This window comes from Chiloscyllium plagiosum, unplaced genomic scaffold (assembly GCF_037043375.1).
Source record: "Chiloscyllium plagiosum isolate Xiang-an unplaced genomic scaffold, Cpla_swu_hap1 HiC_scaffold_24, whole genome shotgun sequence".
Classification (NCBI taxonomy): domain Eukaryota; kingdom Metazoa; phylum Chordata; class Chondrichthyes; order Orectolobiformes; family Hemiscylliidae; genus Chiloscyllium; species Chiloscyllium plagiosum.
Window position 1 is genome coordinate 42924215 of NW_028270162.1, and position 21692 is coordinate 42945906.

The following is a 21692-nucleotide window of genomic DNA, read 5'->3' on the forward strand; positions in this document are numbered from 1 at the left end:
AGTTTGCACATTCACCCAGTGTCTGTGTGGGTTTCCTCTGGGTGCTCCAGTTCCCTCCCACAGTCCAAAGATGTGCAAGTCAGGTGGATTGGCCATGCTAAATTGCCCATAGTGTTAGGTGCATTAGTCAGAGGGAAATGGGTCTGGGTGGGTTACTTTTCAGAGCGTCGGTGTTTCCACATGTATGGAAACTAATCTAAATCTGTGCACTTCTGTTCAACCTCCTTTGCTCTAAAGAGAATTGCGCAATCTAATGTTGTATCGAAAATTTAACCACACAATCATTCTGGTAAGCCCCCTTTGCATACAAAAAAACCTTCCTGATTGACCACCTACAGAAATGGCTGAACTGCCTTAGTTGTGATCTTTGTTATAATCCCCACTGATGGTAACATTGCACAAATCATATCCCAGAGTAAAACCTAGCTTGATAGCTTAGACGTTTATTGTCGTACTTATAACATGAGGGTGTCAATGCTCTTTAACAAAACAGCACATGTATTTTTGTTTTATGTAACAAAAAGTTATATATATATGCTGTTTTCATATTTAAAATGGATGCTATTAAATGAAGTTTAGTATAAAGAAATCTTGCCTGCTAACAAACATTTACCTCACGTAGATGCTCTTGCTCCAAATTATGTCGTATAATCATCAATTTGCGCTTAAGCTCACGACAATTTCGATCGTACTGCAATCGTTGACGGCCAAGAAGTTGAGATTCCTCTTCTGCCTGCGTGTGTTGAAGGTTTTCTTTATGTCTAGATAATCTTTCTTGCTTTTCCTTCTTCGGCGTACTGTGATCTTCATTCATCTCCTGTACAGGCGATAAAAACTGAGAGTCCTAATTCATTTCTGTGAATCACTTCATTAATATGTTGTTGCATTGAAGACCCAATGCCTCTGCAAAAGCATTTCATTTGCAGCATTTGGACTCTGGGGGTGGGGTGGGTGGGGGGAATAAAATGCATGAGGGGGGAGGAGGGAAAGGGAAAAAGGAACTGGAGGAGATGGGAGGGAAAAAAGGAGCTGGAGGGGATGGGAGAGAAGGAGTTAATGTTTCATGTCTATGACTTTTCATTAGTTTTGAGCAAAGGACAGAGACATGTTTCTCGATAGATGCTAGCAGACCTGAATATTTCTAGTATTTTTACAAAATACTAACAGCCAGCCAGTTCAGTTGTGCACAAATGGTGATCAACATCCCATCTGTAATTGAAGACTGTCCCTCAGTTCATCATTACCTCTTTAATCTTTTCTTTACAAAGTTTATACTGGCGCTTTTGGTTTTCTAGGAAGGTGGTCAGTTCCTTTTTCTGTTGTGCTGTAATTTGCTGCTGGATTTTCTTCTCATCTTGTGCTGCTACCTTCATCTGAAAAGAACCAAAACAAAACTATTTAGTTGCAGAGAAGAGACTTCAGCATTTAAACCAGTCATAGGTAGACTATGCTGAAGAATTTCTCATTGGTTTTCCAATGTGAAGGAACAATTATTTGTGGCCCATATAAAATTAAGAAAAGAATTTAAGCTGCTGTCAGACTGTTCCATAATTGCGATGTGCTCAGTTAAACAGCACTATGGAATACGCAAAGAAACAAGGGCATACTATTTCTTCAATATGTCTAACAGTCTCTTTAAAATCATATAAATAATAACTGAGTATGGAGTATTTCTATTTTTGTATTTTAAATTAGCTTTTTAATTGGGTTTTCGAGCATAGAACTTTGGTATTGCTGAGGGGAAAGTACATTTTGTTAAAGCTTCGCACATTTTGACCCTCTGAAGACCATCCCATCCAGACCCAGGCCCAGAACAATCTTAAGTTGGTTGCTAGCATAATTCTTCACACATTCAGATTACCCAACAAAGATTGTTCCATTGCAGACTTTCAGTTATGGTGGAGGAAACTCTGTTACATGTTTTTCAGGAGGAAGCTGATTGGATACAGTGAGCAAAGTTAACTGAAGGGATATTCTGTTTGATTTGATCTGCCAGTCTTTGGAAGACACAGCCTATATACTTGGCATCACACCAGCGCCAAAATTCAGAGCACGACTCGTGTGATAACAGTATCCTGCTTGTGGTGAACACCACTTGTGTTGCTACTGTATTACGGAAGCATGAGACACCTAGCTTCACCTATTCCTCAAACTTTTAAGATGAATTATCTTCAGGATAATCTGAGATAGGCTGGGCACTTTTCAGATCTAGAGTGATTATCTTTGTGCTTTTCTTGAGTTTGTGCAATTTACCACAAGAATTAGTATAATGTGTATCCCAATAGATAACAAAATGGCATTGATGTGTTCTACAATAGCATCAAATTTACAGTTAACAAATGGCTTTGCCTCAACTTATGAGATTGGCAATAAAGGCTGATTTTGAAGCACTTCAATCTGTAGGAATCCCAGTGTAACCATGACTAGTGAAAGTATGTTTTTAATTTGATAAGTGGAGTTCCAGGGTAAAGTACCAGAAAAGACACAGTGTGCTCAGTTGACTGGCAAAATCTTGATCAAAAGTTGGAAATCCAAATGCAAGGCAATAAGTTTTGCAATAGATACACTGTTATCACTCAGTGGAGGACCAAGGTAAATACAAGAAAGTGTACCAAACTGAAGGAGGACTAAATAAGGAGGTGTCACGATACTGAATAGTAATACGTTAACAGGTAACCTAAGTGAATGTAACATCCTTCTTGAAAACATTAAAAGGCAGTCAAAAGGAAGGGTGTGCCGATTCACAAAAAAAAAAGAGTATATCGTGAAAGAGGATCCTCTCCTTTCCGGAGGTGTTATAAAGTAGTAGAAAACTGTTCTGGATGTAACATCTTCAGTGAGCCTCCAAATGAAGCCCTGGTGGTGGAGCCCGCTTTCATTTACACGTTTGAGTTTCCTAGGGTTGGTAGTGTCATTTCCTGTGGTGACATCATTTTCTATGGTGATTCATTTCCTGTTCTTTTTCTCAGGGGATGGTAAATGGGATCCAAGTCAATGTGTTTGTTGATATAGTTCTGGTTGCAATGCCATGCTTCTAGGAATTCTCGTGAGTGTCTGAATGCCTCGTCCTAGGACGGATGTGTTGTCCCAGTCGAAGTGGTGTCCGTCCTTGTCCATATATAAGGATACTAGTGAGAATGGGTCATGTCGTTTTGTGGCAAGTTGATGTTCATGTATCCTGGTGGCTAGATTTCTGCCTGTTTGTCCAATGTAGAGTACATACAGATGAGGAAGGACACCACTTCAACTGAGACAACACATCAATCCTAGGACAAGTCAAACCGAGATGCGCACGAGAAATCCTAGAAGCATGGCATTCCAACCGCAACTCTATCAACAAACACATTGATTTGGATCCCATTTACCATTCAGGAATTCCTGTTTTGAAAGCTTGGAAGTCACATTTTCGCATGAGGTGTGGTGTTTACTTGGAGTGTGACATCTTTTTAGAAAGATGATTTAAGCTTGGTCCTCACACAGCAAGCCAGAGTTGCAAACAGGAGACTAAAGAAAGCATTAGGTTGGTCCCCTTACTTACAATGGCAAACTGTTTAAATCCTGGCCACCTGAAGATAAAGAGCATCTTATTAGTGGTCTTCATCTAATGCAGCTGAAAGAATAGACTAACTCTGTACTGTCTTTTTAGGGCTTTAGAAGTTTGACTCATGGCTGTAAAAACAAAAAGACAATAAACCAGCCAATTTATCGCCCTGTATTTCATTTCTGAATGGTTATTAGGTAAAAATGTAATTAATTTCTCCTTCCACCTAGTTATTTTCCTTCACGTGTATCTTACTTTCTCGTTATAATTTGTCTTAGATGTGCTTCTGACTGACAGACTTATTCCTCCTCCTCTAACACTTGAGTATCTGGCTGTGTTATAAATAGCATATCAATTAAAGTCCCCCCTGACTAAACTTAACTGATAGCCAGAAAGTAAACTAATCCATTAGCCAGAAAATTAACTGCATCTTTCATTTCGACATTTGACTGCTCAACCCTACAGTTTGGAGGAGGAGTTAAATATGGTCTTCAATGTTGACAGATATAGTATAAACAACATTGAACCAGCAAGTAACTGTCATCTGTTTTGCAAAGTTGAAATAGGCACAACGTGTATCTGCATTCACTTTGTTAGCAAATAACAGGACCAAATATAAATTTATGTATGTGCCAGTATGAAGTGTGCCATACTGAGCGCCCAACTGACAATCATAATTTGATTGTCCAGCTAATTCTTAGTACGCACAGGATTATACAGCAAATCTAGTACAATTAGAGTCATATGCAACTTTGGACAGTGTTTTGAGTTTTGCAGTATGGACGAGTTGGGTGCAGTTAGTACATTATTGTTACAAACAGTACGTCCCTTTAACTTTTGGAAGTACCTTTGTACCATTTGCAGTAGGTGTGCTATTTAATTGAAAATCCACACAGCCCTTCAGTAATCTTCAATGAAAGGTGCTAACCGCATTCAGCTGGACCATGCTAACAAAGCTCAACAGTACAGAAGAAATTAATTATGCGCCAGACATGCTGAGTTTCTTCAGCAATTTCGGTTTTTGTTTCAAGGTGAGCTATTATCTCGTTCATCCTTCAGTATAATTCCTTGACAAAACAAGCATCCTGCCCGATTTAAAACTCCATCTAGAAATTTGATCAGTTATTATCTAACTGGTGCTTTTGCCAATTGCAACATGATTACCGCAGTCTACTTGCCAATGAACATGCTCTTCTCAAATTAGAAAATTTAGTTCAGCTTCACAATGGTATCCTTGCAACTATCATGATGAATGCAAATGAAAAATCTTGGTAAAAATTTCTTTTTCTAGCAATATTCAAGTTCTGCACTAGAAATTTAAAATTCAAACGTTAGACAGTTGTACAAGTTAACCACAAGAAACAGTATTGTACATTAAATTTTTTGCTCTTTCAACATAACATACAAAAGCAATGGGGAAAGCATTGTTCTCCAGTTCTGTTAACAAGATTGACCATAGATTTATGGATGGAAATGTGTTGCTGGAAAAGCGCAGCAGGTCAGGCAGCATCTAGGGAACAGGAGAATCGACGTTTCGGGCATTAGCCCTTCTTCAGGAATGAGGAAAGTTGGTCCAGGACCAACTTTCCTCATTCCTGAAGAAGGGCTAATGCCCGAAACGTCGATTCTCCTGTTCCCTAGATGCTGCCTGACCTGCTGCGCTTTTCCAGCAACACATTTCCATCTCTGATCTCCAGCATCTGCAGACCACACTTTCTCCTCATAGATTTATGGAACATAACAGATGGAGTCTGCAGTTGTCTCAATGTTTACATAGCTCTAATCACTTCCTCCTATTCCCTCCAAGCCTAAAATCAGCCACTCTGACATACATTTTGCTCACTCACTGCCTCCACTTACCTCTTTTTCCATTGATATTTGATGTTTTTTCGCCAGCTTCTCCAGTTCAATAGATGCATTGTTACATTGAGTCTCTACTTCTTTCTCCAACTTTAGACGATGTTCATCCATCTCAGCCTTCAACTTATTCTCTAAAGCCATCAGCTGCTTCTGGTGCTGTCTTCGCATCCGCTTGTAGCCCGACATCTGTTCACGTAACTCGTTTTCCTGTTCATGCTCATGGATCTGTCTTGTAACCTAGTGCCAAAAATAAAATGAGATGGCCAATTACCTTTAAGAATTGAAGAAATGAGTACAAAGCATTTTCTTAGAATCTAAAAAAAAACCTGTAAAAATAATTGCCAACTGTTTCTGCAAACTTTTCAAAATGCACATGGATGTTTCATCTCTATCTCTGGGAAAGCCACAGAAATCAGGATGTCCTTGATGTGCATGTACTTGATGTGCATGTACTTGGATATGTACTAATCTACCAGGTCACTCATCAAATTTGAATGAAGTGATCAAGGCCACCCATTCATTTCAACTATTCTGCATCACTGCAATCCACTAAATTTGAGGAGAGATAAACTTTAAGTTCTTTTATATAGACATTAGAGTTTCACCTCGTGAACTAAAGTTCAGGCTAAATCATTTTGACTGAAGAAGAGAGAGACTGTTTCAAGGATTACCTTGAAGGTCAACACAGAAGAATCCTTACTTCCCTTAAATGTCAAACATTTAAAATTAGTGCAACTGTACGAACCAATGATATAACTAAGATAAAAATGTCAAGTTTAGTGGCTGCCTCTTCAAGCTCAAACATTTGCACTATAATCTATTATTTAGTAAATCATTGTCAAGGCACCACTAATTTAAAATGAAAATCAGCATTATTAAAAACATTATTCATTGACTATGCAAACAAATGATTTGACACTGATTTCCAACACAATGCCAAAAACCTTGCTGTCACATTTGTTCTATATTCCAGATAGAAATCACATGACCTTTGGCTAAACAAGAAACAAAAACGCATCCTGTTGAAGAAATGATATTTGCTCCTTAAAAACAAGGCTGCATTTCCAATGGTAAGAATTATATCTATTAAAAGAATTTAAAAATATTCATGGCTCAGAACAAACTAAAATTCCATACACATTTGCTCAATACAAATTCTAAATAATATTCTGCTAAGGACTGGTATCACATATCACATTTTGGTTCCCAAGCTAGTGGCGCTCATAACTCTATGATTTGACAAACACAATTTTGCTAATTCAGTTTGCTAATTCAGACATTTAAAAGTTTTCTGCCACAATAACTTGCGTACCTAGGTTAACGTGTACAAGCAGAGGGTCACACCCAATGTTAAACAGAAATTAAGGTGCAAACAAATATCTCCATGTATTGTTTAAATTGTATTTAACCTATCCTTCTAATCAATGTGCTCAGAGATGTTATTGCACACCTCTGTATTGTTTATTCAGCCAGAGGGTATTAGTTGCCCAATTTGGCTCATCAGCAGTTTTTGTGCTTGATTTGCTCTAAGAACACACTGACTGATTAAACAGAAATGCCAAAGTTTGATTCAAACTATGAGAAAACAACCTGCCAATTTGGCACATATACACATCCATCCCCTCACATAGCTCTGGAGGAAACTGCCACAAGGATCGAAGCTTTCTGGTGTCATATTACAATGTCAGACACATCAACCACCACATCACCCTAGATTAATTAGTAAATCAGATCAACGCTGTTTTGTGGAAGATAGCTACAAAAAATTCTGGTCAAACTTGCTAAATTGCAAGTTAAACTACCTTAGGCCACAGGGTGGCACCAACTTCCAGCTTTATCACTAAACCCAATTTTATATATCTCTATATGCATTGTGTTTCCCATTCATTTACAACACAAGATGAGCTCATGCATCTTGAATACTAATCTTATGCAACATTTTAAAATTACTGAGGGTTACCATTGATCAGAAACTGAACTGGATCAGCCATGTAAATACTGTGAGTACGAGAGCAGGTCAGAGCCTGGATCCCTTAGCACTTCCGGACTCCACAAAATCTGTTCACTATCTGCAAATCAGTAGTATAACAAATGCAAAGGACAAATGCAACTCCAACAATACAAGCAGTTTGACATCATCCAGAACAAGCAAATCAGTTGATTGGAACACCATGGCCCACTTTAAACATTCATTCCATCCTACACCATAGCACATGGCTGCAGTATGTACCATTAATGTGCTGTAGAAATTTATAAAGGATCCTTCAACAACACTTTCCAAACCCCACAACATCTACCACCTAGAATGGTAAGGACAGCAGAAGCATTAGAACATTGTCACTGGCAAGTTCTTTCCAAGTTGTACTCCTCCTGACATTGGTCCTGTATTACTATTCCTTCGCTGTTACTGGACCAAAATCCTGAAACTCCCTTCAAGAAATAATGTGGAAATACCAGTGTTGGACAGAGGTGGACAAGGTCAGAAGTCACACAACACCAGGTTATGGTTCAACAGGCTTATTTGAAATCACAAGCTTTCGGACCGCTGCTCCTTCGTCAGGTGGAGCCATTCCACTTGAAGTGGTAGTGCTCCAACAGCTTGCGATTTCAAATAAACCTGTTGAACTATAACCTTGTGTCGGGTGACTTGTGGACACAGTTCAAAGAAGGCAGCTCACCACTGCAATGAAGGGCAAATAGGGATGAATAAATGCTGGCTCCACCAGCAACACCCATAGCTCAACTTTTTTTCATGCAACAGGTGGGACATTAGTTTGGAAAATTAGGAAAAAAAAACAAGAGAGTTTTAAAAGTGCAGTCACCATTGCATAGGAAATGCTGTATTAGTTTAAAAATAAGCATATAAAACTTGCTCTGGCAGTTAAGCACTAGTTTTTTTTTTATTTTACTACTTATCCCTTACCACTAAAAGTTGCATGCAAATTGTGCACTTCGATATTCATTATGGTAAAATCAAGCCTAGTTAATATAAAAGCAAGCAAAGCAGGAGTTGAAAAGCATCAATCACATTTAAATAAAACAGAAAAGACTCCAAAGAGATTTTAACAAGGTGCATTTTGAAGAGGCATTTGAAACAGATTAACATGAATTTTATTTTCTGTAGTATTAGGCTTGACTGCTACTCAGAATAAATGGAGTTCAAATCAGTCTGAATGGAGAACCAAATTGAATTTCCTTACATAGATGAATTTTAACTAGCGCAACTAGAGTGATGCTAAGTGAACTTCCTGTGACTATAAAAATATAAGTCTGTCCTCATGTTTCAAGAATAAATTGACATATTATTCAAGGACAGCAATCTTGAAGAACTTAACTGACAGAATGTTGTCCTCAGCAAAATTCTACCCATCCTCAAACTTCAAATAAAATTTGTATGGAATTGCTTTGTAGTTCTGGCCCATAACTTTGGTAGACTAGCACTTGCAAAACTCCTGACCCAAGATTTGAAATTTAATCTATTTTGAGGAAGTGCACTATAGTACAAAGGTATAGTGAATAAAGAGGAAGTTAAAAGTGAAAATAAAAATGTAAATCTAAGAGCAAAACCTGAAAATAAATTCAATCTTATCACTATAATGTGCATCTTATATAGAAATGTACTGTATAATGCAGTGTCTGAAAATCTAACAGCACAGTTGAAAAAAAAGTGGGTCAATAGTTGTGGGAGCTAATTCTGTCCTCATACACACGTTCGCTAATAGGGTTAAGCCTACTGGATAAAAATTTTCCCATTATATGTCTGATAAAACAGTATCATTTATAAACTCTGCTAGTCAATCCAACCAGTAGAAAAGCAAATAGAAAATAGTGAAGTTGATAATATTAGAACAATGGGGAGACTCAGTACTTAAACTCAACGATATGCAATCCCAAGAATATATGGATGAAGAAAGAAAAAACTGTTTTAAAACCTGGTGAAGCCAAAAAGCTTCCTAGCACACACAAGGGAAAGATTGATCTCTGTATCACACAACTTCTAAAAGCTTGCTGTGGTAAAATCCCTTATGAAATTGAAACATCAATTGGTCATTTTATTTCTTTGGTGGATTGTAGGCAAAATAATAATGCTCAGTCTCTAATTCTGCGATAAGGGTTTCTGCAGGGCTTTGACATTTGGCAGTGTAAAAAGGAAAATCCATCAATTCCAAAGTGCTGCCATCATGAAGAGTCTGGATTTCTAACAAAGTGGCAACATATTTCCATCTGCTGTGGAAGACTTCAACATTATGGGGACCGAGGTAGATCAAATGCTCAGTTCACACATTTTACAATGATCAGCTGAACTGCTTTAACATGATTAAATTGAAATTAACCACTTCTGAAGCACCATTCATTTCCTTAATTCAACAGCATATTCAAAAATCACAACCATTAAATGCTTCAACAGCAGTGAATAGAAGGTGCAATACCATTCCTGAAACAAATTAAGTTTTAAAACTTTTGCTTAATAAATAGTTCAAAAATCAGAATCTAGAATCAGATGCATCATGGTATATACAAACATTAGCATTAAAAACAATGAACAGATTGGATATCCCTTTTAGTTTGTGTTGAATGGCTAAAATGTATTAATTTTAAAAAGATACACATTAACATGGCTTGCAAACATCATAGGAGCTCTGAAAAAGAGATCCTGTAAATTAAACTTCTTTTCAAAAATTCACAAGGTAAGTATGATTATTGAGAGGACCACAGTGGTCTCAAAACTAAAATCCTGTTTATCAAGGTCCTGAAGTAAAATTTGTTTCAACTCTATTTAATTAAACAAATAAAATGTTACTGCAATCTCAGAGTCTACAATAAACTACACATTGTTAAAGCTTACAACTATGACCTAGAATACCATTTTCTAAAAATTAGCATTGTAGGGCTTCACTTCGACATAGAATGGACATTGATACAAAACATGCCTACATTAAAATACCGTCTATTTGCTGCCAGGCTCACATTAATTCCATTAGATACAGCCATCTCACTGCTTCCACAAATTATCCATTCGAGATTAAATTAAGTCTCTCTAACCATGAATTCACAAAACATTTTCAATGTCTAAAATGTTGAAAAGCTTCTACGTTTAAGCATTTTAAAATATTTCCATAAAGAAAAACCTCTTAGGACTTTGATTAAATATGTATTACAATTAGTGAATGAAGGAAAAATATGCTTTGACTTACATTAAATGTGATTAACAGCCTAAACATTCACTGGAAGAAACTAAAAAAAAAATTTGTTTTGTATGCTTACCAGAGATGCTGTTCTGATTGTAGCAAAATGCTCTCGGTTCTTAAGCAGAGAGGCCTGACTATGGAGAGATGCTGTAGGCCGCAGATCAGGCCTGATGTCTTTCTGGCCTGCTTCATCCCTTATGAATACATGGTCCTGCTGAAATGGGATATAACAATACAATGTCAAACTGTGTGCTTTCTCTGCTGGATAGCTTTGTATTTCCTCGACTTTTCTGCAAGAACTATATGAAATGCATAGTTAGCTGTACCAGTCACTGCAGCTGAATAGTGAGATGAATAACCAACACATTGCAGGAGAGGAGTCAGCTGATCAGTAGTGGGATGCTTCTTGAATCACAGGCAGACCTTCAGCTGCACATTTTTTTTGCAACACTTACAAGCTGATTGTTGGGGGAAAATCTACTTGAACTAATATTTTTAATATTTGGTCAACTTTTTCACATCAAAAAACTGAAAATGTATAATTTCTCAAATGTTGCTTAAGCTTTCTATTTAAATATGCAAAATAGCTGACTTTCAAACAAACAACTAGTTTTTAATTTAAATTGTATACCTACAATTATCTGCGTGCAAAATACTAAAGAACATATTATAGTGCTGCTGCACCTCACTACATTTACTACAACCCTCCTTAAAATATTTAACACAACCATAATAAAAGCAAATAAAACTATGAACATTTACTTCAGTAGGAAAGCCTTCAGGTACAAAGGAAATATTTCCCTAAACATACAAAAGGGCCTTAACATAAAAACGTTTGCTGAAATTTTTAACTCTAACATGGTAAAAGCCACAATTAGGTTGAAATTAAATGACCCGCTGCACAAATTTATGCTTTGTTTCTAAAACAGTAAATTCAGCCTGATTTCCAATTTGGGGTATAAAACAGCAGCAATTATGTAAGATTGTCAGAATGTCGACAGAGTTCAGAATAGTTTTGCGTAATTGAATTTACAAATTTTAATTCCATAATTATAGCTATTGAATGTATTTGAAAGTAAAATGATACACTTCATATCTGAAATGACTCCTGTAAAGCAAACTAATTCCATTAAATTTGGCATTAATTATTAAGATATATATTCCCTTCAAAAAGGGAAGCAGTGACTTAATGATGGTTATGTCACTGGATGAGTAATCCAGAACCTCAGGCTAATGGGATCATGGGTTCAAATCCCACCATGGCAGACAGTGAAATGTGAATACAGTAATTGTCGTACAAATCATGGAAATCTGCTATCCTTGTTTGGCTACTGACTTCTGACAGGCGGCAGTGTAGTGGACACTTAACTGTCCTCTGGCCAAGAAATGCTGGTCTGACCAGTGGTGTATGAAGAACAACTGAATAAATAAAATGTGTCACTGCTACTTGAAGATATGGGAATTCCAGAAATGAATATCATGGGAAAGCTAATAATCTTGAAAATGAACATTTTAGTTAAAATCAGTGGCTGGATTCATTTCTGACCATTTAATGTGATGGCATTGAGGTGCTTCACTACGGTTTTGTGAAATTAAGAAAAAAGTCACCCCAGCTGCCTATTGTTACAGGTTGATTGGAAAAGGTCTAAACAAAAAGGTGCAAGAGTGGGACTTACGCCTACACCAGCTCTTATATAGATTTTAGAAGTTTCAGAATGTTTTGTCAAATGATAGTTACATTATACGTCCTTGTTTTTAATCAACATTTGGAGTTCTGAAATTCTTGCTGTGAACTCTAAAACTCTTGGTAACGAAGTTTCTTTTGTACATAGACCACTGAATATACTTTCCTGTATAACTATTGTGATGTCTGTGTAAAAAAAAACTATTGATTTGAGAGTTTGGAAATGAATTAATGGTATTTCGATTTTGGTCTGCGTGCATGAGGGGGTTTAACAATTAACCTCAATACTTCTGGACCCATGACTTTTCTTTATAAAAGAGAGTGTCCGAGTGGGAAGCTCTCAAGGTGATAATAGAAATTTGTATTGGGGAAGTTTTGCATATGGATAGATTAAATACTGAGGAGCATGAGCTTGTTTTCAGTTTAGAATAAACAGCTGATTTTTTTGCTTAAGGGAAAATCCTTAAGCTTGGAAATCTTATTTCAGTTTGCAGAGGTCTTGGTAGAATTTGAATCTATGAAACAATTTCCCAAGAAAGAAGATAGTTTGGAACTGTGAGGAAATGACTTACCTCAGTGTATAGATTAATGTTTGAAAGTTCCAGACCAGAAGTAGTGCTTGGTTGGAACACCGAAGGGATTATTCAAAGTTGTAATCTGAGTTCAGTTGTGTGAATAATCAAGCAAAAAACTAATAAATTTTCAAGACTGGGAATTCAAAGAACAGTTAATTTAAACAGATAGGATGCGATCAAGAAGGGCATTCTCTTTAGTGTGCAAGTACTTAATGTGATGCTGTTAGAATAGATCAGATGCTATTTTAGAGTGTTTAGAAAACCTTTCAAATTGTATTGTATGTAGATAGCTAACTTTATCTTTTTTCTTGTGCATAATAAACATCTGTTAAAACCAGTATTGCATTCTTGCATTTTAGCGAAAGAACACCTTGTTAAATCTAACTCTTATCAAGTTAGATTTCAATCCAGTAATACTATCAGCTCAGACCATAACACTAAATACTTTTAAGTATCAGGTAATCAATTTTCATCTTAGAAAGGCATTTCAACAAAAGTGAAAGGCATTTCACAATCATTTAATTCTTCACCACAGTACATCATTCATCTCAATTTTTTTTTAGCTTTATTGCAATCTTCCTGTGGATTGAGAATGGACTTTGGATTAATTACAAGTCACTAATTTGAATGAAGGAACTGAAGAATAAAAATAAGAAAAGCTAGTTAGTCCACTAAACCCTAATTCTAATTAATCATATACACGTGAAATAAATAGTTTTTAAGAACAGATGCATAACACCATCCTTCTCAAATTAGTGGGCAGATTTTCCAATCTGGGGGCAATAAACAACTGGGTAAAATTTGGGTCCACTTCGAAAAGCTCTTCCTTGGGATTTCCTGCTGAGTGCCAAACATAAAACTTGCCAATCAGTGCAATTTTACCAGTTTTCAAAAAAAAAATTAATTGACATATTCCATGTTTCCCATGAGTCAACACATTGGACTCTTTACTTACACCACTGTATCTGCTGAGTTTCTGAAGAGATCTTGGAGTGCTTATACCAAAGCTTTAATAAACAATTGTGCTAAGGGATTAAAATCCATATGAATTTAGAAAACTAGACAGTGGATGATGGTGTTTTGCTGATCTGAGGTTACTTCCAAACAATTAATTGTCTTCTAGATTTCCACGAAGTTTCACTTGTCTAAATGTTTCTGGTAATAATTTAACAATTTTATGCAGCGCAGAACACTTTAATGAGATAAATTTTTCAGACTATACTGAAAACTTACCTTCTTGTGGATGACGGAGACATTGGATTGCATGGTGTTATCACCATCATGCATCATTGCGATCTCTGAACTATCATCAAAGACTTCATGCAGACTGTTAACACTGCTATTCTGGCTGCCTGTGCTGATCGACATACTGGGAATGGATTGATTACTTCCCAGGCTATCTACTTTACTACCTAATCCTGCACCATGCTCACTGTCCTGCAAGATAGAGGAAAGCAATGTTAGTACAGGTCAACATGCATTAGTGGTATCATGCATGTGAAAATCACATGTAGTGAACAGTATTTCTCACATTGCACCGAAGTTAAAAAGACCATTAATTAGTAAACGAAATAGGGTTTATACAGTTAGAGCACTAAGCAGAACCCTGATGCCCAAGATCCCAGCAGAGGCATGGGAAAGAGTATTCACAATAGTCACAGAACTTAAAATACTGCAAGAGACTGTAATCCAAGTTTTTAAATCAGACGCCCCGGTGACAAGTGACAGAAGACAGACTCAATAAATTGCAACATTATAAAAAACAAGATTGAGCATCATCAATAAGGGGAAGGCGACAAATAATTTTTCAACAATTTGCTGAATGGGTCCCACAGTTTATTTATCTTAAACTGTACTTTTCACCATCAGCAGAGCAGCAAATTTTGGAAATTTACCTTTGTTTTATGCAATCCAAAATGCTCTACAGGTACAATTTAAGACTAAAAGTAGTCAAACAAGGTAACAAATAATACACATTACTGACAACTGTTCAACTGTTAACAAGCGTGTTAAAAAGTAAAATTCTCTCACATATAGGAACAGGAATCTCATCTTAATACCAGATGAGTAGTTCTCAGCTAGGATGGTGGTAAATCTACTTTTGGCCTTAGTATTCAGAGTGAGGGAGCGTAAAACATAAAAAAGGCTGAGTGCACATTTCTGATCAAATTACTGGAAAAGAGCTATGTGGATTTCAGATACAGATATTTTGAGCCAGGTTCAACAGAATTATTCCCACAGGAGAAACCAAGGATGGACAACCCAGGTAGAGCTACAGCTTAGAAGTGCCCCTTTAGGAGGTTGACGGAAGAAAGAAGTGGTAGCAAGACACTTTAAAATCACTGTTGTTAACTAGTTACGATCAGCTAAGCTGAAATGGCATTCATATAGCTAATTTTGAATTAGCGAACATTTATTGTAGAATCTTACAATATAAACCAGAAAATACAGTAAAACAATTAGAAAGTGTCCTGTCTTATCAGTATTTTTAAAAAAATACACAGCAGAGACACTTGAGAGCTGTGTTCAATCAACATTTCCAAGATGCAAAGGAAATGTTCAAGCATTGCAGTCATTGTACAAAGGGCCACCAAGCTGAAATCTTTTATCAGTCTGTTAAGAAAGTTTTAAAACTCGAAACAATGCCCCTCAGAAACAAAGTTAACATCCTTAAGTCTGGGAAAGACAAATCTAAAATATTATTTGAAGATAAATTACAATTAGAACAACTGATTCAATTAGGAACCAAAGTTAGATTGCTACAACCAATTTCTTGTTCACAGAATTGATAAATTAGAACTTACCCCTCGAAGCAAAGAACTCCAGAATCAGTTACTAATGCTGCAATAGGGAAGAAGTGGGCCTGATGGCATTTTATTGGGTGGATGAATTAAAATGAACCAACTGGCTTTCCACATCCATAATTATCTTCTGATTACATAAGCAGATGTTTAGCTATATGATTTCTATAAAAACTATTTCAGATTGGTCTAAGTCATTGAGAAAGAAATAAGCAACTTTGAATTCAGGCACAAAAACTGCTTTGGAAATTTCGTTTAAAGAGATGGTTCCAAAAAATTTGCAATGCATCAATAATTGTTCAATTTTGCTGAACTAAAGAAATCTGACCCCTTCCCTAAAACTTGATGGTCTTTTGACACTGCAAATTTCACTTGAATAAAAGGTCTGATCCAATAGGTACCCATATTTGCCCAAGTAAATACTCTTCCTTTGTTAGTCTAAAGCTGTGAACAATGCAGTTGAGCCTGATAACATTTCTCAGGTACCCACAAACATGGATTCTAGCTTGAAGTAGCTAATTACACATCAGATGCTGAAATTATGCCTAGATTTCCTGCACTAAAAATGGTGTAAAATAATTCAACTACCTCCACTATCTTCTCAGCTAAAATTCCAATTGAAACTGATTCATTCTTGACATATGTAGCTCGTTACTACAATAAACAGTGAATTACCAACAAAGCTATCAGGAATATACATACATGACACCCTTTGTTTCCATTATTAGGCTAATTCGCATTTCACAAAATTCTATGTTAAACATAAGATGCTACATTTTGGTATGGCCAAATCAGGACGGGACTTATACACTTAATGGTAAGGTCTTGGGGAGTGTTGCTGAACGAAGAGACCTTGAACTGCAGATTAATAGCTCCTTGAAAGTGGAATCATAGAGAGACAGGGCAGTTGTGGTAGCAGCATTTGGCCACTTGCCTTTAATAGGAGTTAGGAGGTCTTGCTGCAATTGGACAGGACACTGGTTCGGCCACTTTTGAAGTACTGCATTTAATTTTGACTCCTTGCTAATAGGAAGGACGTTGTGAAAATTGAAAGGGTTCAGAAAAGATTTACAAGGATGTTGCCAGGGATGGAGGGTTTGAGCTATCAGGAGAAGCTGAATCGGCTGGGACTGTTTTCCCTGGAGTGTCGGAGGCTGAGGAGTGACCTTATAGATTTGTAAAATCATGAGGGGCATGGATAGGGTAAATAGATACGGTCTTTTCCTTGGGTTCGGGGGGGGATGCAAAATCAGATGGCAGAAGTTTAGGATGAGAGACAAAAGATGCAAAAGGGACCCAAGGGGGAATTTTTTCCACAGAGGATGGTCATGTGTGGAATAAGATGCCAGAGGAAGAAGCGGCAACGGCTTCTGAATGGGTCAATGAACAGGTAGGGGTTAGAGGCATATAGGCCAAATGGGACAAGATTGATTTAGGGTATCTGGTCGCCATGGACGAGTTGAACTGAAGGGTCTGTTTCCGTGCTGTACATCACTATGACTCTATAACTTCATACATGCACCCAATACTTTAGACTGTTATAAATAAAGATTTCAAGTTTAACAGTTCCTTTTATAATCAGTACCATCAGAACTTTGAAACATTGATAATGCCGTCAAAGAGCCCCCAAGGTAATTTAGCGGACAAATTGCACTTAAAGAGTGCAGCGATAAACCATACAAGTCAGAAAGTCTCAACTCTTTTCTGGAGGTATATAATTGAACTCAATTAATACAGCAATTCAGTATTGTAATTGATTTAAAATGCACATTAACTTCACAGAGCAAAAGTAGCAGCAAAAGACTGGTAGCCAGAGTTTCTAATTATTACTGCAAAAACAAAACGTGTATACAGATGTCAAAAATAGATAACCCCATCTGATGTCCTTCACAAATATTTCTTCAATTCAGTAGTTTGAGTTACATATGAGGAATTGCTATTTGAATTAGAAACCAGAAAGTGATGATAAAATTAAAGCAACAATAACTTCAGGGGGGTAAAAAACCTTTTCACACTCCCTTAGGTTTTAATCTATTACTTAAACCACTTAATTCATCTTACCTCCTCTTCCTCTTGTGATTCAGTCATTGGTCCATTACGAGTTTCTTGAAAAAGAATTTTTTTCATTTTTCTATACTGAAGATTATCCAGCTCTCGAACCGCATCTTTTGTTCTTGAAATAAGGTCACAAAGAACTCTTTGCGGATGCTCCCGGCGAACAAAATCATGCTAAGGTAAACATAGTAAATTATCAACATCCAAAAGGCTAACCAATAGCTTTGCATACAGTACTATCTACAATATATCCAGGATGTAAGAGGGCACAATAAAATAGCTTCTTTTTAATATCATTTAGTAATAAAGACCAGTTTGAAGCAAACATCACTGCAGCATAAATAATAACACTATTGCCATTCGTACACCAAAGTAATCTTAGTGTAGCTAAGCAACTAAACACAACTTCAATGTTTGGAGCAGGATCTTTATTTGTTATGCTTTCCTGAGATAATGGCCCTCAAACTATATGATAAATTTTTAAAAATATGTACTTTCCAGCCAGTGTTAAGTAAAAATTATCCAGTAAGACTGTTACTAGAATATTTGTAGACGCATGTGGGTTATTTGCAGGCATTGCTCAAGTGGATGACTAGAAACCAACCTATGCTACAAATGGACCAATCCATTCTCTCTCATTAATAACATAAGCCAGAATATTAACTTCAAATGGAAAATGTACATTCCTTGAATAGGAGACAAATCTTCATTGGCCCATTAGCATTGAAGGATATTCTTAACATTCACGACTTATATTCTTTCCAGCACCAAGTCAGATCAGCTTCTATATACATTAATTCCAAAGTAGCTACCTGTGGTTGGAGAGAGTAAATCAACTATTTTGGTAGTTGGTAGCATGTGAACAAAACGTATGGCAATACAGATCTTGAATTAAGTCAAATTCTGCTCACCAAAATAAATGAGAATCAGAGTTAGCATAAAGAAACCAAATTCTCCTGTGAAAAGGCAACTGTTGCAAATGAATGATAGAAGATGGCATTAGGACCACCAAATAGTACTTCCTCACAGCAAATGGAGTTGACTTCCAAGTTGGGTTATGGAGTGAATCTTTCAGCTATTTAAGAAAATTGAATTTTGTTGGATGAATTATGAATGGCCAACTGAGTTCCATTTATAGAACATATATAGAACATAGAACAGTACAGCACAGTTTGACCCTCAATGTTGTGCCTCCTGTATTTATTTTGTTTACTGAACTTAAGTTTCAGAGTGGGATGCAATTAAATGCTAAACCATGCAATCAAATGGTATGGGGTGCAAAAATGATACACTGAATTAACTATGCAATCAATAGTATTAAAAATAATGAATGGAAACATTCTAGTCTGGTTGCATCTATGGAGATGGAAACAGTTAACCTTATAGGTCAATAACTTTAAAAGATCAACTCTTCCTGTATAGCTGCGATCAGACCCAAAGTTGGATTTTAGAATCCATTGGACTTTACTTTTATATGTATCCACTGGAATGCTTTAACTTCTCTAGTACACAATAAATGTGTGTGTATATATTACATGTAATCATTTTGTATCAAACCCTTTTCTCATAAATTCAGCATTTTACTGTCCATTTACCAGTTCCATTTTAGGATTTGGAACCAATTTTTCACAGGAAGGAACTTTAGAATAATTACCTTGAATTAGACCTTTCCAATCTGATGTTTCAGACCATAAAGTCATGAGTTCAAAAGGCAGTAATGGCTGCTGCAGGGCTCCAGCCAAATTATTAGAGTTATATTTTCTTTAATAGGACCCAATTCTCAGATTCACTCCCCTCACCCCCATCCTGCTTTCAGTTCTAAGGGCTCATGACTATTTTGAAGCCTCAAAATGGTGGCACGGAGAAAATAATTGAGAAGTATTGCTTTTAAACGCTGCATTTTTATACTAAATCACAGAAGTCAATAAAACACACTGGATAAAGCATAATGAAAATATTTATGGCATCAAGGAATATAATAATTTCAAAGACAACAATTTGCTTATTAAAAAATCAATCTGACAAACCCAATGTCACCCTGTGAACTGATTGATCAGAATTTAGCTTTCATCCATGGGTCGGTATTGAGGAACTTAACAACAGGGCAAAAACAAGATGCTATGAAGTAACTTTAACAGATTCAGAAACTTCGGAAGGTTAGTTGTGCATTTTGTTTTACTTAAAGATGAACTGGCAATGTGGGAAAACTAACATTCATTTAATTTGCATTATACAAAAAGTGAATTAGTTTAAGGGGATCAGTTAACTCAGTTGACTGGACAGTTGATTTGCAATGTAAACAGTATAGGTTCAACCCCTGCATCAGCTGAGTTTGGCATGAAGGACACTCCTTCCCAACCTGTCCTTGCACCGGAGGTATGGTGACTCTTGAGATTAACCATTAACTGTCACTTTCCAATGAGAACACAACCATATGGTCCATTAAGACTATGGTAACTATCTTTAGGGGTATTGATTAAAGTCAGAATACGTTTTCTATTTTTTTATTTGTTACTTGAGAAATGTAGTGGTGAAATCTCCACAATAGAATGGAAAGTCTGAAAAATGTTCAGTGGCACAAGAGAAATAACTCATTCGAACATTTTATTCCCTTATAACGCAAGCTTGCGTTTTATAAGTCTATCATTCACTGGCATTGTATGGTACTTCAACCAATATACGAACACAGAAACAGCTCAACTAGATCATGCCACAACAAAGATATCTACCTGATATGGAAAATTGCTCAGTTATGTCTTGTGTACAAGCAGCAGGCCAAATCCAATCCAGCCACTGATCATTATCAGCATTATTGAAGTGCTGGAAGAGGTTGTCAATGCTGTGAAGCAGCACAGGCCTATCCACAATCCACTGGTGTTGTTTGGGTTCTGCCAGGGTACTCTGCTCCTGAACTCATACAGCCTTCCTCCAAACATGGACAAAAGAATTGAACTTCAGTGATGACAAAGCCACACTTGACTGAGCGTAACATCAAGGAACCCTAGCAAAACTTGAATCAATGGGTTTTATGGAAAAATGCTCCACTGGTTGGGTTCAACCTGGCACAAAGGAAGATGGTTGCGGCAGTACAAGGTCAGTTGTCATTTCAGCTCCAGGCATCTCTCAGCATAGAATCTGAGGCTGAACTTGGCCGTTTAGCTGCTTCACCAAAGGTCTGCCTTCCAAAAGGTCAGACAATTGCAGATGATTGCACAATGTTGCACCATTTGCGACAACTCAGATACAGAGACAGTCCACATCCAAATGCAGACCTGAACAATAACTTGGCTTCAGCTGACAAATGGAAAGTAACATTCAGGCCATATCCATCTCTAACAACAAAAAAAAATCTATCTATTGCCCCTCAACATTCAGCAGAATTATGGAATCTGTCATGAAAACACCTTTGACCATTGACTAGAAACGGAATTGAACTAGCTATATAAATACCTTGGCAGCAACGGCAGATCAGTGCTTGGTAATCCTACAATGAGCAACTCATCTCCTGACTCTCAAAAGCCTGTCCAAAACTTACAAGGCACATGATAGATGACAGGAGCTTCAACAACACAAACACAGGATAAAGAAGCCCATCTGATTAGCACCATGTTCACAAACATTCACTCCCTCAGCCACCATATAGTAGCAGAAATATACTACAGAAATTCAACAAAACTTCTTACAAAGTACCTTCCAAACCCACAACCCACAAAGACAAGGCAAGCAATTACATTGGAAACACTAGCACCTGCCAGTTTCTCTTAAACCACCATCAATCATTTGGAAATATGTTATTGCTCTCTCACTGTCGCAGGGTCAAAATCTTAGAACCTCAGCATTGTGGGTGCACTTACAGCAAACAAACTGCAGCAATTCTGAGAGGTAGCTTACCACCTTCTCTAGGGCAACTGGGGATGGGTAATAAATGCTAGCCCAACTGGCAAAACACACCTCCCCGGAAGAAAGTAAGAACATTTATGTTTAAAG

General features: G+C 36.9%; 1 protein-coding gene across 2 annotated transcripts in view; it reads right to left on the reverse strand.

Moving 5' to 3' along the window:
• Positions 1 to 21692, reverse strand: part of taok3a (TAO kinase 3a) — a 114396-nt gene that overhangs the window by 11788 nt on the left and 80916 nt on the right. The window contains exons 12-17 of one of the 2 annotated variants that reach the window (XM_088000112.1): positions 17712 to 17879; positions 14083 to 14286; positions 10667 to 10804; positions 5402 to 5638; positions 1245 to 1373; positions 614 to 817 (exon numbers count right to left, since the gene is read on the reverse strand). In XM_088000112.1, coding sequence (XP_087856238.1) covers positions 614 to 817; positions 1245 to 1373; positions 5402 to 5638; positions 10667 to 10804; positions 14083 to 14286; positions 17712 to 17879 — 1080 coding nt within the window. The remainder of the gene's footprint in view (positions 1 to 613; positions 818 to 1244; positions 1374 to 5401; positions 5639 to 10666; positions 10805 to 14082; positions 14287 to 17711; positions 17880 to 21692) is intronic. The other variant, XM_088000113.1, reaches the window with a different exon arrangement.